Raw genomic sequence first — 15,257 nt, 5'->3', positions numbered from 1 at the left:
GGCTTACATGAAGATAAGAGACAAGTGATGAGGCAAGCTGTCAAGAGATGAGATAAAGCAGTGCATGGTCTCTTTTTTGGATCAGATGATTTAGAGCCGGAACTATTGGCTCTGGAGGCAGAGGACTTGGGTTCAAATTCTGACTCTGATGCCTACTATCTGTAATTTTTGTTTTGGTGGGGCAATGAGGGTTAAGTGACTTGCCTAGGGTCATACAGCTAGTTAGTGTCAAGTGTCTGAGGTCAGATTTGAACTCAGGTCTTCCTGAATCCAAGGCTGGTTTTATCCACTGTGCCACCTACCTGCCCCCTATCTGTATAACTCTGGACAGATCACTTAATCTCCCTGGGCCACAGTTTTCTCAGGTGTTCAATGAGAGGAGTTGAACTAGGAGACCTCTAAGGTCCCTTCTAACTCTAGATCCATGACCTTCGGATCCTCTAATAATACAGTCCAATTCCTTCATTTAATGGTTGAAGAAGCCAAAGTCCAGAGAGATTTAGTGATTTGCCTGAGATCACCCAGGGAGTAAGTGTCTAAGACCAGACTCTGGACCCATGTCTGCTGACTTTTAGGCTACTGATCTTGATGCCACTAAGCTCATGGTGGCAGCATGGTCATCCAGCATCCTGAAGATAGTAAGTCAGAAAATGATTTAAAATGGTTTTTTAAAATAAGTTAATAGGAGCAAGTGTTGAAATTACTGTAATGAGATAATGACAGGGCAGTATATTGCTTTGAAGATTGTGCTCTGGTGAAAAATGAAGACTGTTACTAAATTCATCTTCACTAAAAACCAAAAAGATAGTACATCAGACCCCTAAGGATGTCCTCCACTCTTCACATATAGTCACAATCCATTTCAGAATTGGTGACTTTAATACAATTCAAATTTTGTCATGTGCCCCGAGGTTAACACTGGCAGACTTAGCAGATACTCAAAACCTCTTTTTCTCAGTGAGTGAAAATCTCTGATCTTATCTTGAGGCTCTCTTCTGTTTGAGGCTATCAGGAATATGCTGGTAAATGTTTAACAACTGGTTCTCCCCCACCACCACCAACCCCCCCCCCAGAACACTTTAAGTTTGTTGTTGTTCAGTTGTTTCAGTTGTGTCCAACTCTTCATGACCCCATTTGAGGTTTTCTTGGCAAAGATACTGGAGTGGTTTGCTATTTCCTTCTCTAGCTCATTTGACAGATGAGAAAACTGAGGCAAATAGGGTTAAGTGACTTGTCCAGAGTCACACAGCTAGTAGGAAGTAGGCCAGATTTGAACTCAAGCAGATGAGTTACACACTAACCACTGCTCCACCTAGCTGCCCTTTAAAAGGAAGGTTATAATAGTTATAGTACTAACCTCATGGAATTTCTATAAGCCTGTAAATTGTTTTGGGAACCCAAACATATATCAAATTGTTAGCTTTTGTTAGTAACTCTAACCTTAACAAAAGAGGCACCATAGCGTAGCAGATAGAAAACTGGACAGGAAGTCAGAAAGACCCGGATTCAAGGCTTGCTTCTGATACATATGACTATGTGACCCTGGGCAAGTCATTTAACCTCTTGATGCTGTAGGTAACTCTCTTAAAACTCTAAATCTGGGAGCAGGTGCCCAATTACATTGGTAGAAGACGTTCTTTCATTTCAAGTTCCCTATGAAAGTGACATCATAGAATTTGTCTAAAACCAAACAAGACCAACCCAATGTCCTCATAAGGAAGCCGGGTCTTATCATTCTTTACTTTCTTTTTTTTTTTTGGCAGGGCAATAAGGGTTAAGTGACTTGCCCAGGGTCACACAGCTAGTAAGTGTCTGAGGCCATATTCGAACTCATGTCCTCCTGAATTCAGGGCCAGTGCTTTATCCACTATGCCACCTAGCTGCCCCTTCTTATCATTCTTAACATTAAAATTTTTAAATGGGAAGGAGGAAGAGCAGAGAGCTAGTTCCAGTGCTCAGATTGAAGGAATATCCTAGATGTCTCATCTTTCATCTGGTTGGGCATGGCCTTGGTTTTCTCTCTCTTCTTATCTAACTAAGGCTGCCCTGGGTCCATCCCCTGTCAAGATCAGAGTTCTGTAGGGGGACCAGGACTTTTTGTGTGGACAATAGGAATTCGATGCAAAGGTCACCTATCTGCCCACATCCCCTTAACTCTCTCCTTTCCCCCCTCCAGTGTTACTAAGTGCCTTGGGACTTGTGAAAGGTTCAAAGTACTTTTCACAGTTTGGGTGCTATAGGTGCTTGCTTCCAGGGCATTAGAAGATTTCAAAGGATAAATCGGACAGACAGACAGACAGACAGACAGACAGACAGACTTGACTCACCCTGACCCAACTACATATGAGTATTGGAGACCTTTCCATGAGAGGGTTGGATAGGAGGAGAGGTCTTGACAGCCGCCTGATCAACCATTTTATCTTCCAACTGGGTGTGTTGTTGGTGAACCATGCAGGCAGGCTCAAGAACCCATTCCCCTGCAGGAAGAAGCAGCTGCAGCTATGGATGATGATTCTAGGAGAAGGCCAGAGAGCAGAACAGTTCCAGAGGAAAAGAGCAATGGCAGGGAAGGCTGAGCTTCAGCTAACTGTAGCTGCAGAGGTGGAATAAGTAGAATGACAGTGATAATGCAGGGTTCAAGAACCACCCCAAGGGAGCCAGGGCATGTGTTACTCAGAAGCAATGATGAACAGCAGGTTGCCAGGAATTGGAGCTATGAGAGGTGTTTCAGCTTCCACAAAGCCCTCCCTCACCTCAGAGAGAGAATGAGTTTTCCAGGAACAGTTTGCTTCCTTGGGAAAGGGGAGTCAAGAGGAGAATATATATGCTTTTCTGTACAGGGCTATGGAGAATGAGTCTATTGCTTGGTTTTCTATTAGTTACTTGCTTTTGGGTGCAGAACTGGGATAGCAAGAGGTTCCAGAGTCTTATTCAGACCACACAAATTGCCTTGATTTTTTAATAGTTCTCAAGAAGCCATGGTTAGGGGAGAGGTGTAGCTGTTCACTTTTGTCCCTAAATTTCTGCTATCCAGCAAAAAATTCCTTAGTCTTCTGACTGTCAGTAACCATGACTTCTGCCACAGTCTCCTAGTAGCATCCTATTGACACTTCTGCAGGAAACATTTGTGGCCACATGTTAATGGAGTTCAATAAGTCAGGATTGCAGGAAAAGAATGCCAGGAACTCCCATTCCTGGGATTGGATACTTCTGAACTCCAATGCACATTGACTTGTGAAGTATGGAGCTAGATCTTGGACAGTCTTGAATGCCAGACTAATAAATTGGGGTTTTATCTCACCAGTAATAGGGAACCAGGGCAGCTAGGTGGTGCAGTAGATAGAGCACTGACCCTGGAGTTAGGAGGATCTGAATTCAAATATCACCTCAGATACTTACTATGACCCTGGGCAAGTCACTTAACCCCAATTGCCTTAAAACATCTGGGGCCATCTCCAGTCATCCTGATATATATCTTGCTATTGAAGTTGGTGACCTTGCACAGTCCTCCCTCGCTTAAATACAATTCAGTGCAAGTCATGACATCATGCTGTTGTCACGGTCCTCTTTGAGAATGAAGGACAAACAACAATAATGGGCAGGGGAAGGGATTCTTTTTGGGGAATTCAATCAGATGGCAAGTACAGAAGGGATTTGAGTGGACAGAGACTGGAAATGGGGAGAGCAATTTGGAGGCAAATGCAAGAGTCTGATCGATAGTAGATGAAAGCCTGCCTGGTCTGGGGAGCCATTTGTGAGAAAGGAGCCAAATGAAAGAGAGATTAAAGAAACAGAATAAAAAGAACGTGATGACTGACTTAACCATGGGGAGTAAGAGAAAGGAAAATATCTACAAAGTTCTAATTTGGGTGGCCCAGTAGAAGATGTGAGTTTCTGAAATTTAGTCTGAAGAAGTTGAGCCAAGGTGGAATGTGATTGCTATCTTCAAATATGTAAGGGGGAAAACCCAGTTCTTACAAGAAGAATTTGCAAACTATTAATAAGCATATAAAAGAAGGCTCTAAATCACTAATTATAAGATAAACTCTTATCAAATCAATCCTGAAGCTTCATCTCACACCCTACAAATTGACAAAGATGATGAAAGATGGTAATAATCAATACCAGAAGAGTTATGGGAAAATAGGCACATTAGTGCATTGTTGGTAGAGTTGTGACTTAGTACAACCACTTGGAAAGCAATTTAGGATTATGGAAATAAAGTGCCTAAAATATCCATACCGTTTGTTTGTTTCTTTGTTTTGTGAGGCAATGGGGGTTAAGTGACTTGCCCAGGGTCACACAGCTAGTAAGTGTCAAGTGTCTGAGACTGGCTTTGAACTCAGATCCTCCTGAATCCAGGGCCAGTGCTTTATCCACTGTGCCACCTAGCTTCCCCTTGTCCATACCCTTTGAATCAAAGATTATGCTACTTGGGTTATGCCACCCCAAAAGCCATTGAAAAGGAGAAAGCTCTTATATAAACCAAAATATATATGGTGGTATTTTTTTATGATAGCAAAGAATTGGAGACAAAGTAGATACCCATCAATTAGGGGATACTTAAATGGATTGTGGTACATGAATGGAATGGAATATTATTGTTATGCAAGAGTAATAAATACAAAGCAGCACAAAAAGATCCACATGAAATGATGCTGAGTGAAGTAATCAGAGCCCAAAAAACAATATATACAGTGACTACAACAATGTAACTGGAAAGAATAGCCACAAAATGATCAAAAATGAATGTTGAGGGGCAGCTAGGTGGCACAGTGGATAGAGCACTGGCCCTGGATTCAGGAGGACCTGAGTTCAAATCTGGCCTCAGACACTTGACACTTACTAGCTGTGTGACCCTGGGCAAGTCACTTAACCCCAATTGCCTCACCAAAAAAAAAAAAAGTGAATGTTGTAAAATTACAAAGAACAAGCATTGCTCCAAACAAGAGGCATGAAAAATACCTTAATTTATCCCTTTTCAGAGATGGGAAGTTCATGGGTATGATAGATTTTGGACTTTCAGATATATTTTCAGAATTTTTTGATTTATTGATCAGTTTTGCTAGGTTTTTCCCTTTTCTCTCTTTTTTTTCCTTTAAAAATGTTATTTGTGGGGCAGCTAGGTGGTGCAGTGGATAGAGCACTGGCCCTGGAGTCAGGAGTACCTGAGTTCAAATCCGGCCTCAGACACTTAACACTTACTAGCTGTGTGACCCTGGGCAAGTCACTTAACCCCAATTTGCCTCACTAAAAAAAAAAAAACATTTAAAAAAATGTTATTTGTTATATGGGATGGCTCTCTGAGAGGGAGAGAGATACTGGTGAAAACTTTGGAGGAATAAAAAAAATTAGTATTTTTTTTAATTTGGAGAAAGAGGATAACTAGACTCAATATGATTGGCTCCAGAGGGCAGAAAAGGGAACAGTGGGTAAGTTACAGTAAGGTGGGTTTGCAGTCCACATAAAGACAAACTTTCTAACAAATTAAACTGGTCATAAGTAGAATGTGCTGCCTTGATAGATAGTGAATTCCCTATCCTTGGAGGTCTTTCAAGTAGAAGCTTAGATGACTATTTGTCAAAAACTTTATGAAGGAGATTCTGCTTTCAGGTACCAGGTAATCTTGGTGCCTATTGAGATCTTTCACAGTTGTGGTGTAGTGGAAAGTGAATTGGGATTCCTGGAAGAGGAAAGAACAAGAGTTTGAAAGAAGGCAGAACTCTGGAATATCGGTCTCAAAAACATCAATGAAAATGCCACAAAAAAGAAAAACCACCAGAAACCTTTCAAAAGAAAATTGGTTGGTTGTAGAAAAGAAATACTCTGGGGGGCAGCTAGATGGTGCAGTAGACAAAACACCGGCCCTGGATTCAGGACACCTGAGTTCAAATCCGATCTCAGACACTTGACACTTACTAGCTGTGTGACCCTGGGCAAGTCACTTTACCCTCATTGCCCCCCCCCCAAAAAGGAAAGAAATACTCAAATAAATTTTTAAAAATCCTAATATAATTGAAAAATATATGGATTAAAAAGTAAAGACAGGGGCAGCTAGGTGGCAGTGGATAGAGCACCGGCCCTGGAGTCAGGAGTACCTGAGTTCAACTCCGGCCTCAGACACTTAACACTTACTAGCTGTGTGACCCTGGGCAAGTCACTTAACCCCAAATGCCTCACTAAAAAACCAAACCAAAACAAAACAAAACAAAACACAATAAAAAGTAAAGACAAAAACACCAGAAGAAAAAATACATCATGCCACCAGCCTAGTCTAGTGATATCAAACTCAAATAGCAATGAGGGCCAGTAAAGTATATATAAAGATCTCTATAGGACACATATTGACTTAGAGAACCACACTTGTTTATATATGTCTTTTATTGTTGTTGCTATTATTAATAAAATGACACACTAAAATCAGGTAGGCACTACATTTTGATCTGGTTCAGGCCATACTTGGGAGTATCATGAGCTGAATGCAGCCTTCAGGCCACATGTTTGACACATTTTAGTTTGTAAATAAACATTTATTAAATACCTACTTTGTGCCCAGTACTGTGCTAAGCTTTGGGGATACAAAGAAAGGTAAAAGACAGTCCCTTCTCCCAAGGAGCTCACTAACAGGAGCATTGGAAACTGAACTAGAATTTGTGACACAAGAAAAAAAATGGAGGGGGGGGGTTAAATATTCATCATTTACTTTCTTTTTAAATTTAAAAAATTCACTTTGAACTCAAATACAAAAAAGAAAAAAGGCATTTCCATGTACACAGAACAGCACAACACTAAAGAAAATTCAATATGAAGCCATGAATCTCTATTTCACACTGTTTACTTAAGAAAAAAATACCTATGTAATTAGTACTACATATTGTTTTCAAAACTATACAGCTTTGGGGCAGCTAGATGGCGAAGTGGAGATGGCCAAAAAAAACAAACAAAAAACAACTATACAGCTTTTCTGTGCTTCCTTCTGAGTTTTCTTTTGTTCTTTGCTGTGCACAGGAAAAAGTTGTTTTTTTAAAAAATACATTGACAGAATTAAATGAAGAAATAGAATTAGCAAATATATTACAAAACAAAAAAGAAAAGATTTGAGTATGACTAAGAAATCTCAGCCAGGATGATAATGACAATCAGCAATTTAGGAATATCATTAGAAAATATTTTTTAAAGATAGACTTAATGAAAAACAATTATTTCTGAGAATAGAATGATAGAAACATCTGTAAAGGGGACAAGGGCTTTGCTGTGAGGGCAAAAGTGTCATGATAGGATTTGCTAGTTTTCCCTATCCCCTTGAAATGTTGGTGACATGTTAAGACTCAAAGTTTCGGAATAGTTTGAATGGCAGGGCATGATGGGAATTGAAAGTACCAAAGAAGAATGGTGCTTATATTTATCCCCCCTTCATAAAACTGAAGTATGGTATATGGATAATGTGAGGAGTCATGCTGTCTATTCTTGAGATAGAAAGAGGTAAAATAAAGTCACTCCCCTAATTGAGGCTGAAGTTAAGACTAGAGACTCTGGAGAGTGGTAAAGAAGTGTTTCATAGCAGCTCCGTTAGGAACCTTTTGGGGAGGTTGAGATTTCCCCAATGCCATATAAATAATAAGTATCAGAAGTAGAATTTGAACCCAGATCCTTTGACTCCAAAGCCAGTGTGAAGTACCATGAAAAATTAAGATGACTGAATAATTTTATTACATGGATTTTCCTTGCAGTCATGGTTTTTAATATATATATATATAGTTCCATTAGATGCTTTGTCATTTAATTTCTGGCTATTTTTCTATGGGTAAAATATGAATTTCAGGGGATTAGAGACAAGAATATATTTCCCTTCCTCCACATTAAATCTGATTGTGGGACAGGGACTTTCAGAGTGGAATAGAATTCAACTGTCATATGTTAAAAGAAACAAAAGTATACAAGGAAAACTACACAGCTGGGAAATGATTTTGAATGTATGGAAACAAAAATTACCTTTCTGGATGATGGAGCAAGGAGAGAAAAATTTAAGAAATATCAGGCTTCCAAAAAGCTATGAAGAAGAAAAAAGTCTGATCACTACACATAAGGAAACCATTCAAGAATATTCCTTAGAAATATTGAAAAAGATGGACTAATTGAAAATTGACAGAATTTGCAAGATGCTGACATGATTGAGTCTCAAATTCAATTTACATATATCATTGTTAACCTTCAAGACTGCAATGGCAAAAGGATAATTTTTAAAAAATTAAACAGCCAGAAAGGAAAACATCACATAGCAAAGAAATATCAATTTGATAATCTCAAGACTTTTCACAAAAACGAGAAAGGATGGAAGCTGGAACATAATATGTAAAAAAAAATTATATACTGGACTTCACCCCCCAAATCAACTACCCGAGCAAATCTAAGCAATCTCTTCTAAGACAAAACCAACAAAAACATGGAGATAAATATTAAAATCAATAGATTCTTTACATTTTTATTTATTTTTTTTGGGGGGGGGGTGTGAGGCAATTGGGGTTAAGTGACTTACCCAGGGTCACACAGCTAGTAAGTGTTAAGTGTCTGAGGCCGGATTTGAACTCAGGTCCTCCTGAATCCAGGGCCGGTGCTCTATCCACTGCGCCACCTAGCTGCCCCTTATTTATTTATTGATTGATTGATTCTTTACATTTGTGATTAACTATTTAATATCTCATTATAATCACAGTGGGTCATAACCAACAACTGCAGTATTATTTTGATTAATAACTGAATGACACCAGCAGCTTGAGGGGAAGGGGAGGAGAAGAGAGAAATAATTTGATTTGGGGTATCAAAGAGGGGATCTTACAAAGAATGACAAAAGAGAGAGGAGAGGGGAAGGGGACTTAGGAAAGAAAGAAAAGGTGCATTATTGTTGGAGGCAGGGAAAATTCTAGAGGGACATTCTCATTTCAAATAGAATGAGAAAATTTAAAGTCTTGTAAAACTTATTGTTAATATTATAAAGAGAAACAATTTTGAAAGATTTAGCAATGTTAATCAATACAATGAAACCACAAACCCAGTTCCAGAGGACCCATGATGAAGCATGAAGCAACTTTCAGATAGAGAGATGATGAACTCACGGCATATTTTTGATTACATAAAATTGAAAATCTTCAGCACAGATAATATTAATGCACCTGGAATAAGAAAGGATGTGGTCAAATGGGGGGGGGGGCAGGGGAATCTTTGTACTGATGCTGAGTAAAGAGCCAAGAAAGCAATATACATAGTAACGACAACAATGTAAATAGAACAACTACACAGCAAAAAAAGGGGGGGAAGATATCAAAAGAGAATGTTGGGGCAGCTAGGTGGCAGTGGATAGAGCACGTCAGGAGTACCTGAGTTCAAATCTGGCCTCAGACACTTAACACTTACTAGCTGTGTGACCCTGGGCAAGCCACTTAACCCAAATTGCCTCACTTATAAATAAATAAATGAATGAATGAATGAATGAACGAATGAATGAATGAATGAATGAACGAATGAATGAATAAATAAATAAATAAAAAGAGAATGTCACAAAATTACAAAGATCAAGTAAGAATTGAAGAGATAGGTGAGAATATCCTTACCCCACCCCTTCCTAGAGGTGTTACACATTGCACATGTTTGGAACTTTTTCAATGTATCTGTTAAGGTGATTTTTTTTTCTTCTAAAAAAAAACAAAACTATTTCTTCCATGTGATAGCTCTATGGGAGGGTGGGGAAGGGATACTTGGGATAACTGTGGTGAAAGAAACAAAACACCTATAAAATGTATTTTTTAAAAGATTGAAGGTGCTTGCTTCGGCAGCACATATACTAAAAAGATTGAAGTATTTTTTTTTACATAGTTAATGAATTTGCTTTGCTTGGCTATACATATTTGTAACAGGTTTTGTTTTTCTTGCATTCTCAAGGGGTTGGGGTGGGAGATGTAGGAAGGCAAGCATTTGGAACTGAAAATAAAATTGAATTAAAAATAAAACTTGTTGTTTTATATAGGAATATATGTAGGAATTGTGTTTAGTATTGAAATTTTAAGGTAATTAAAAAGTTAAGGTAATTGACAAAGTATAGTAAGATAATGAAATGCTATGTTTACCACAAATGTGGAAAGGTGGAAAATTCTCAGCTCTACAAAAAATAGAAGAAATTGTTTATTTAAGCTTTATTTTAGTACATAAAAATAAAGAGCTTCTCTATTACAAGAAATATATTCATTCAAAATGAAAAAGAAGAAAACAGATTGGGAAAAATCTTTACTTAAGACATTTCTTAAAAAAAAAAAAGAAGGGGGCAGCTAGGTAGCACAGTGGATAAAGCACAGGCCCTGGATTCAGGAGGTGCTGAGTTCAAATCCAACCTCAGACACTTGATACTTACTAGCTGTGTGACACTGGGCAAGTCGCTTAACCCTCATTGCCCCGCAAAAAAATAAAGAAAAAAAAAGACATTTCTAGTAAATGTTCAACCTTCAAAATGTACAAGGAATTGATAATTTCCTTAAAATAAGAAGCATTATCCAATAAATAAGTAATCAAAGGATATGAACTATCAGATTTTAAAAGAAAGAAAGAAAGAAAGAAAGAAAGAAAGAAAGAAAGAAAGAAAGAAAGAAAGAAAGAAAGAAAGAAAGAAAGAAAGAAAGAAAGAAAAAGAAATGTAAAGGACCAAGAACCACTGGGAAAAAACAACAAACTAATAATTAGGGAAATGAAAATTACGACTCTGTGATACCACTTTAAACCAATTACATTGGCAAAGAGTATACAAAATGATACAATTCAATACTGGCAGGGCTGTGGGGAAACAGGACCACTATCACACTTCTTGGTGGAGTTGTAAATTGCTGAAGTCTTTTTGGAAAGCGGTATCACATAATACAATAAGAGATACAAATCCCTCTACTCCAGTAACCCCATTCCTAGAACTGTATCTTAAAGATATTGGAGAAGACCTATCTATACAAAAATATTCCTGGCATCATTATTCATAACAACAACAAACTGGAAAAAATCCATGTTTTCTTCAGTGATTGGGGAATGAAGTGACTGAACAGATTGTGTTATATGATTGTAAGAGATATTATTGTTATTAAAGCAATGACAAATATGAAGACTATTAAGGAATATAGGAAGATATAGGGAGTGTTATAGGGCAGAGAAAGCTGAACCCCAAATGCTACATATACATTGACTACAAGTATAACAGTAACAAGATCAGGGGAAAAAATACACAGAAGGGGAAAAAAAGAGCAGGAGGGATCTCAGAAAGAAACAAGCTGACTTTGTTATTGCTTTATCTTGTTAATGTTAATGTTTAGGTGGAAAACGTTCTACTTAAACAAACTGTAACTAATTAGAAATGACATGCAATGCTACTGTTCAAATTCTTATTTCTGTATTTGAATGTCTGAGTTTGTTGGCGACTACTATATTCATTGAGAGGCAACACAGTGGGGAGAAAGTCAGCCATGGGCCTAGCCATACCAGATCTAAAACTGTATCAGAAAGCAGCAACCATTAAAACTATTTTGTACAGGCTAAGAAATAGTGTGGCAAATCAGTGGAATAGGTTAGGCACACAAAACACAGTCGTAAATGAATATAGCAATCTACTGTTTGATAAATCCAATAAACCCAAGATTTGATAAATCCAGCTTCTGAGATAAGAACTCACTATTTGACAAAAACCGCTGGGCAAACTGAAAAATAGTATGGCAGAAACTAGCCATAGACCAACATCTTACACAGTACACCAGAGTAAAGTCAAAATGAGTACATGATTTAGACATAAAATAGTGATACCATAGACAAATTAGAAGAGAAAGGTATAGTTTACCTGTCAGATCTATAGAGAGGGGAAGACTTTATGAGCAAACAAAAAATAAAGAACATTATGCAATGCAAAATGGATCATTTTGATTATGTTAATTTTTAAAGTTTTTACACAAACCAAACCAATGCAACAAAGATTAGAAGGAAAGCAGAAAGCTGGAAAACAATTTTTACAGCCAGTGTTTCTGATAAAAGCCTCATTTCTCAAATATATAGAGGACTGAATCAAATTCATAAGAATACAAATTATTCCCTAATTGAGAAATGGTCAAAGGATATGAACAGGCAGTTTTCAGATGAAGAAATTAAAGCTATCTACAGTCATATGAAAAATGTTCTCAATAACTATTGAGTAGAGAAACGCAAATTAAAACTACTCTGAGATACCACCTTATACCTATCCAATTGACTAATATGACAAAAAAGAAAATGATACATGTTGGAGAAGATATGGGAAAATTGGAATACTAATATATTTTTGGTGTAGTTGTGAACTGATCCAACCATTCTGGTTTTTTTTTTTTTGGTTGGGCAATGAGGGTTAAGTGGCTTGCCCAAGGTCACACAGCTAGTGTCAAGTGTCTGAAGCTGGATTTGAACTCAGGTACTCCTGAATCCAGGGCCAGTGCTCTCTCCACTGCACCACCTAGCTGCCCTGATCCAACCATTCTGGAAAGCAATTTGGAACCATGCCCAAAAGGTTATAAAACTGAATATACCCTTTGACCCAGCAATATTAGTTCTATATCCCAAAGAGATCATAAAAAAGGGAAAAAGAACCCACATTTACAAAAATATTTATAGCAGCTCTTTTTTGTGGTGGCAAAAGAATTGGAAATTGAGGGGATGCCCATCAATTGGGGAATGGCTGAACAAGTTGTGGTATATGAATGTAATGGAATACTATCATGCTGAAAGAAATGAGCAGGCAGATTTCAGAAAAATCTGAAAAGATACATGAAATGATGCTGAGTAAAGTTAGCAGAACCAGGAGAACATTGTACACAGTAACAGCAACATTGTACTGTGATCAACTGTGATAAATTTGGGTCTTCTCAGTAATACAATGATCCAAGGCAATGTCAAAAGACTCATGATGGAAAATGCTCTCCACATCCAGAAAAAGAACTATGGAATTTGAATGTAGATTGAAGCATACTATTTTCACTTTCTGTTGCTTTGTTTCTTCTTGTGGCTTTGTCCTTTTGTTCTGATTCTTCTCTCACAACAAGACTAATGTGGAAATATGTTTAACATGATTGTAATGTACAAACAATATCAGATTTCTTGCTGGCTTCGGGAGAGGGTAGAGAAGGGAGGAAGGAAGAAAGATCTGAAACTGAAAATCTTTTTTTAAAATTAATAAAGTATTTTATTTTTTCCATTACATGTAAAGAAAGTTCTCAACTTTTGTTTATACAAGCTTTACAATTTCAGATTTTTCTCCCTCCCTCCCCCCTCCCCTAGACAGCAGGTAATCTGATATAGGTTATATATATATATATATATATATATATGCACACACACACATAATAACATTAATCCTATTTCTGCATTAGTCATGTTATAAGAGAAAAAATCAGAGCAATGATGAAAAACCTCAAAATAGAAAAAAACAACAGCATCAAAAACAAAAGAAATAGTATGGTTCATTCAGCATCTATACTCCACAGTTCTTTTTTTTTTCCTTGGATTTGGAGATCCTCTTCCATCATGAGTTCCCTGGAACTCTTCTGTGTCATTGCATTGGTGAGAAGAATATAGTCCATCACAGTAGATCAACACTCAATGTTGATGATACTGTCATGGGGTGCAGGGCACCACAGAAGTTCTCTGGGGCACACCAAGGAATCTTCTTGAGAAACTAAACCAGAGGACAGATAATGCCTAGAGAGATAAACCGAACCAAATCGGACTGAGCTAGTTTGGGATTCCTACCCTTCATTCTGGTCTCCCTTACCCTGGGGAGATAAATTTGGGTGTGGCTGCGGCCTTTGTGTTCTGAAGAGGTATCTGTAGCCACCCCTCACCTAATTCCTCTAGTCACTACCAGTGGGGGATGGTCCTCCACTCCTCACCCAATTCCCCCAGCTACCACCAGTGGGGAATGGTCCTCTCTCACTAAAGGAACTTTTCACGGGCAGATGGTCCATCCCCATCAGTCCTCTATAAAAGTACCTTCCAGTCTCCTGTTCGGGGAGATTTGGTACCTCTGAGCCATGTGCTTTATGCCAAATCTCCCCATGAAAAGTCCAAGGATTTCTTTCATGGTTTCCCTCCCCCCACCCTTCCCTTCCCTTGCTCCTAAATAAACTATCACCTTATTCTAACTAAGTTTTGTGTGCAAGAGGGTGTAATTCTTTACAGAGGAATTCCTAAGAACCCCAACTCCCACCAACCTGTACCCCATTTCCCACCATTACAATACTGTGTACAGTGTTCTTCTGGTTCTGCTCATCTCACTCATCATCAACTCACACAAGACCCTCCAGGTTTCTCTGAACTCCTCCTGCTCATCATTTCTTACAGCACAATAGTATTCCATTGTATTCATATATCACAACTTGTCCAGCCATTCCCTAATTGATGGGCATCCCCTCAACTTCCAATTCCTTGCCACCACATAAAGAGCAGCTATCAATATTTTTGTACATGTGGGTCCCTTTCCCCTTTCCCCTTTCCATGATTTCTTTGGGAAAAAGACCCAAAAATGATATTGCTGGGTCAAAGGGTATGAACAGCTTTATCGCCCTTTGGGCATAATTCCAAATTGCTCTCCAGAATGGTTGGATCAGTTCACAGCTCCACCAACAATGGATTAGTGTGGAACTGAAAATCTTACAAAAATGAACATTGAAAACTATCTTTACATGTAATTGGAAAAAATAAAATATTATTTTTTAAAAAAGAAAGTCAGCCATGAAGACAATGGGTTCAAGTCTGATAATGTACTGTTCATGTGAACCTGGGAAAATTACTTAACTTCTAAATGCTTTTAGGCGACATCCCTAATTGCAGAAAAGGTGCCAATCTGAAGTGATAGAGTTCTCTAAAGGAATGAAATAATGGGTCCAACTCTTATTTCTGCTTAGTTTACCTTAAGATCTCTTAAAAAGGAAATAGAAGGTGGGCAGTTGAGGAGAGTCAGGATATCTGTATTTCAATCTCAGCCCTGCCAGTTACTAACAGTATAACCTTGGGAAAGTTTGCCAGTTTCCTCATCTGTAAAATGATGGGGTTGAAGTAGATTTTGAAAGTACAAGAATGCAGAGAAAATCGAGCTAGGTTTTGGAGTCATAATTTCAAAGATTTAAAGTTGGAAGGGCCATGAAGGGCCCATTTTACCAATGAGGAAACTGAGGCCCAGAGAGATGAAGTGATTAGTCCAGGGCCACACTGCT

General features: G+C 38.2%; 1 protein-coding gene across 14 annotated transcripts in view; it reads right to left on the bottom strand.

The window, feature by feature from the left end:
- The window catches only part of PROCR (protein C receptor), a 28,416-nt gene that overhangs the window by 11,882 nt on the left and 1,277 nt on the right, over nucleotides 1-15,257 (bottom strand). For 3 of the 14 annotated variants that reach the window (XM_043985107.1, XM_043985106.1, XM_043985108.1), the window contains exons 1-3: nucleotides 9,050-9,170; nucleotides 7,993-8,050; nucleotides 2,328-2,593 (exon numbers count right to left, since the gene is read on the bottom strand). The exons of 3 other annotated variants lie outside the window; for them this stretch is intronic. Coding sequence is in view for 6 of the 11 variants with exons in the window: in XM_043985099.1 (XP_043841034.1) it covers nucleotides 2,328-2,514; nucleotides 9,050-9,078 (216 nt within the window). In the remaining 5 variants the exon portion in view is untranslated. Of the gene's footprint in view, nucleotides 1-2,327; nucleotides 2,594-7,992; nucleotides 8,051-9,049; nucleotides 9,171-15,257 lie in introns of those variants that run through there. 8 more of the 14 variants (XM_043985099.1, XM_043985100.1, XM_043985101.1 and 5 more) reach the window with 6 other exon arrangements.

The sequence above is a fragment of the Dromiciops gliroides genome, chromosome 2 (assembly GCF_019393635.1).
Source record: "Dromiciops gliroides isolate mDroGli1 chromosome 2, mDroGli1.pri, whole genome shotgun sequence".
NCBI lineage: Eukaryota > Metazoa > Chordata > Mammalia > Microbiotheria > Microbiotheriidae > Dromiciops > Dromiciops gliroides.
The sequence above is the reverse complement of the archived record's forward strand: the minus strand, read 5'-3'. Positions and strand labels throughout refer to the sequence as shown.